Source organism: Sinocyclocheilus grahami, unplaced genomic scaffold (genome assembly GCF_001515645.1).
Source record: "Sinocyclocheilus grahami isolate Dianchi unplaced genomic scaffold, SAMN03320097.WGS_v1.1 scaffold1398.1, whole genome shotgun sequence".
NCBI classification, from domain to species: domain Eukaryota; kingdom Metazoa; phylum Chordata; class Actinopteri; order Cypriniformes; family Cyprinidae; genus Sinocyclocheilus; species Sinocyclocheilus grahami.
Window position 1 is genome coordinate 141,385 of NW_015506577.1, and position 4,656 is coordinate 146,040.

The 4,656-nt window shown below is 48.6% G+C and overlaps 1 protein-coding gene across 1 annotated transcript; it reads left to right on the plus strand.

Moving 5' to 3' along the window:
• Window positions 1-1,785: 1,785 nt before the first annotated feature.
• LOC107569941 (uncharacterized protein C11orf98 homolog) lies at window positions 1,786-4,650 on the plus strand. The gene is made up of 4 exons (XM_016256115.1): window positions 1,786-1,914; window positions 2,234-2,358; window positions 2,442-2,539; window positions 4,542-4,650. Exons 1-4 carry the CDS (start codon window positions 1,786-1,788, stop codon window positions 4,643-4,645), a joined length of 456 nt encoding a protein of 151 aa, XP_016111601.1. The 3' UTR covers window positions 4,646-4,650.
• The last annotated feature ends 6 nt before the right edge of the window (window positions 4,651-4,656 follow it).

Below are 4,656 nucleotides of genomic sequence, written 5' to 3' on the forward strand. Positions count from 1 at the left end.
CACACACACACACACACACACACACACACTCTCTCACACACACACACACTCTCTCACACACACACACACACACACACACACACACACACTCTCTCACACACACACACACACACACACACACACACACTCGCACTCTCTCTCACTCACACACACACACTCGCACTCTCTCTCACTCACACAGACACTCACACACACACTCTCTCACTCACACACACACACGTTTAAACTTCCGTCTGGCCTTAAGTGTCTCTGCATCTGTTCTGCTCTTGTTTCTAACCCAAACCAAGCCGTCACAACTATTAAACGTCTCAGACCGCATTCACTCACATCACACACTGGTCTGGGTCAGCCTCACTAACCAGGTGTGTGTTTCTGATTCATTTCAAACGAACATCATGAAGCGAAGACGGAATGAGAGAAGACAGCTGGAGATGGTCAGTGCAGCTCTCACTTTGACCTGACTCACTCTCTGCTGGTGTCTGACTCCAGAACACTACCCGTCAACTAAAGAAACCCTTAACCCACCCACAGTTTCTCTAAACTACCTGCACCATATCTAGTGTGGCTATAAACATCTGAAGAAACACACTCTGTTTGGCCCTGAGAATCAGAGTCAGCATGAGCAGACACAGACAGATGCCTCAGTGCTCGTGCCAGTCTCTTCTGCTTCCAGAACAAGAACAAAAGAGGCGCTTATTCATGGAGCCTCGTGTGTGTTTCAGATGAAAGACCACCACCAGATACAGAACTAATTGATCACGACGAGAGAACAGAAGCGCAGAGACCTCATTCACACAAAGCCTTCGACGGATCTCCCTGTTCTTTTACTCAGAAAATAAGCCCAAATATCAGCCGATGACAGAACAGTGAAACACTGACGCATCCGGTGAAGGCCTGACACGGCCTGCTGTTCTTCAGGTTTGGAAGAAGAACAACGCCTGTACTTCGGCATATCTGAGGCTCTTGAGCAGTTAAGCAGACAGACTCGCTCTAGTATTGTGCATGTCACGAAGCTCACGGTCTTTCCTCTGCAGCTCTATCAGGAGAACACAGCCCACAGTAATATTGTTCCGCAAACCACATTTTATTTCCTTCCTTCCTTCCCAGTCACACTTTCTGCTGGTGTCCGTGTTTAAACACGAAAGAAAGCCGAAGTACAATGTGAGGTTGGGTTGAAACCACAGCGGCGCTCTGAGATCAGTAAACCAAGCATAAGACATCTGATGACTTGTACATTTGTGCTTTTTTAAAAGCATACTATATTTCTAAAGAAGCTTTTTTATTTACATGTATTAATTTATGCATGTTTAGTGTAAGAGAGTGGGAAACTAAAGTTATATATTTTTTATATTTTGATATCAAAACAACTCCAATGAATAGACATTTGAAAAATGCATCATCGCGGAGATTTTTAACTCAAGCCGTTGCAGTCTGTCAGTCGTATAATGCATATAGATATCTCTCAAGTGGAGCACTCTATCTACGATCTCAGTTAGGAGTGTCCTGCTCCACTTGAGAGGTATCTATATGCATTATACGACTGACAGACTGCAACGGCTTGAGTTAAAAATCTCCGTTTGTGTTCTCTTCACTACCTATAGATTATAAATGAAATATTTGTAATTATTTTAAATGGTCCTCATTAGGATAAATGCATCCGCTAAATGACAATGTATTTCTCTCTCACTTGCTGATTCTCTGTTGTAGTAATTATTTGAGTAAAACAGTCTGTAATGACTCATAACTGTTTATACTTACATTCTGTAATCTTTATTTAAATTAATTATGCCCTTTACATTTTTGTCTGAATTCGTGGACTTTTATTCTGTTTTATCCTCTGGCGCCGGCTTCCGGTTCCTCAGACACAGCGGCGGCAGCATGGGACCAGGAGCGAAAATAAACAGACCCAAAACTGTGAGTTTCTGCATCAAAATCATTCGCTTCTGCTAATAAGTGTGCGTTTCTCTCGTGTGTTCGCCTCCTGTTTTATATTGGCTCCGTCAGACTTCTTCAACTCTGGTTTTAATGCGTCGTAGAAGCACATGTCGTCATCTCTTAATCGCGTTGATCCGAGGCTACACGTGTGTGCTACGAACTATTAATACGGTCCAATCAATAATTACAATAAACCCGACTATAATTAACACTATACACTAACACTTTGCATTGTCCTTTTGAGTTTGAAGAAGGGTTCTGGCTTGTCTGACTCAGACTGACACAGATTGTTCTGCAGGAACTGGCCAAGAAGCTGTTCAAGAGACGCAGGGTTCTGAGTCAAGAGAAGAGACGCAAGAAGCGGATCGTGGGAGCTGTGATCGACCGGGACATCATCACCAAACACCATCTGAAGAAGAGGAGGTGCGTCTGCGTCTCTGAACAACACACACACACACACAGAGTTCTAGTGAGTGCCCTGACCGTGTTTGCTGTGCGTCCTCCAGCTCCAGCTCCAGAGCCAACATCACTCTCTCGGGGAAGAAGAGGAGGAAGCTGATCAAGCAGCTGGCGCACATGGAGCGAGAGAAGATCGCTGTGGAAGGTACGCGTTTCTGCTTCTTCAGCGCCACCATCTCCAGAGATCCGTCCTCACACACTCTTACACACACACACACACACACACTCTCTCACACACACACACACACTTTCTCTCTCTCTCTCTCTCACACACACACACGCTCTCTCTCTCTCACACACACACACGCTCTCTCTCTCTCACACACACACACGCTCTCTCTCTCTCACACACACACACGCTCTCTCTCTCTCACACACACACACGCTCTCTCTCTCTCACACACACACACGCTCTCTCTCTCTCACACACACACACGCTCTCTCTCTCTCACACACACACACGCTCTCTCTCTCTCACACACACACACGCTCTCTCTCTCTCACACACACACACGCTCTCTCTCTCTCACACACACACACGCTCTCTCTCTCTCACACACACACACGCTCTCTCTCTCTCACACACACACACGCTCTCTCTCTCTCACACACACACACGCTCTCTCTCTCTCACACACACACACGCTCTCTCTCTCTCACACACACACACGCTCTCTCTCTCTCACACACACACACGCTCTCTCTCTCTCACACACACACACGCTCTCTCTCTCTCACACACACACACGCTCTCTCTCTCTCACACACACACACGCTCTCTCTCTCTCACACACACACACGCTCTCTCTCTCTCACACACACACACGCTCTCTCTCTCTCACACACACACACGCTCTCTCTCTCTCACACACACACACGCTCTCTCTCTCTCACACACACACACGCTCTCTCTCTCTCACACACACACACGCTCTCTCTCTCTCACACACACACACGCTCTCTCTCTCTCACACACACACACGCTCTCTCTCTCTCACACACACACACGCTCTCTCTCTCTCACACACACACACGCTCTCTCTCTCTCACACACACACACGCTCTCTCTCTCTCACACACACACACGCTCTCTCTCTCTCACACACACACACGCTCTCTCTCTCTCACACACACACACGCTCTCTCTCTCTCACACACACACACGCTCTCTCTCTCTCACACACACACACGCTCTCTCTCTCTCACACACACACACGCTCTCTCTCTCTCACACACACACACGCTCTCTCTCTCTCACACACACACACGCTCTCTCTCTCTCACACACACACACGCTCTCTCTCTCTCACACACACACACGCTCTCTCTCTCTCACACACACACACGCTCTCTCTCTCTCACACACACACACGCTCTCTCTCTCTCACACACACACACGCTCTCTCTCTCTCACACACACACACGCTCTCTCTCTCTCACACACACACACGCTCTCTCTCTCTCACACACACACACGCTCTCTCTCTCTCACACACACACACGCTCTCTCTCTCTCACACACACACACGCTCTCTCTCTCTCACACACACACACGCTCTCTCTCTCTCACACACACACACGCTCTCTCTCTCTCACACACACACACGCTCTCTCTCTCTCACACACACACACGCTCTCTCTCTCTCACACACACACACGCTCTCTCTCTCTCACACACACACACGCTCTCTCTCTCTCACACACACACACGCTCTCTCTCTCTCACACACACACACGCTCTCTCTCTCTCACACACACACACGCTCTCTCTCTCTCACACACACACACGCTCTCTCTCTCTCACACACACACACGCTCTCTCTCTCTCACACACACACACGCTCTCTCTCTCTCACACACACACACGCTCTCTCTCTCTCACACACACACACGCTCTCTCTCTCTCACACACACACACGCTCTCTCTCTCTCACACACACACACGCTCTCTCTCTCTCACACACACACACGCTCTCTCTCTCTCACACACACACACGCTCTCTCTCTCTCACACACACACACGCTCTCTCTCTCTCACACACACACACGCTCTCTCTCTCTCACACACACACACGCTCTCTCTCTCTCACACACACACACGCTCTCTCTCTCTCACACACACACTCACTCTCTTCTTCTGTTCACAGCGGAGACACAGAAGAACCTCCCTCCTGCTGCAGCTGCAGACAAACCCAAGAACAGCAGAAGAGCAGCGGCAGCGAGCCACACTGAGGGATGGGATGGGGAGTAGAGCAGATTACA

What these genes read in the sequence shown, in the direction of transcription:
- LOC107569941 (XM_016256115.1), top strand. Translation starts at nt 1,786, where the DNA reads ATGCCCTTTACATTTTTGTCTGAATTCGTGGACTTTTATTCTGTTTTA. An exon ending in AAATAAACAGACCCAAAACT is followed by an intron (nt 1,915 to 2,233) that starts GTGAGTTTCTGC and finishes ATTGTTCTGCAG; the next exon opens with GAACTGGCCAAGAAGCTGTT. An exon ending in AGAGAAGATCGCTGTGGAAG is followed by an intron (nt 2,540 to 4,541) that starts GTACGCGTTTCT and finishes TTCTGTTCACAG; the next exon opens with CGGAGACACAGAAGAACCTC.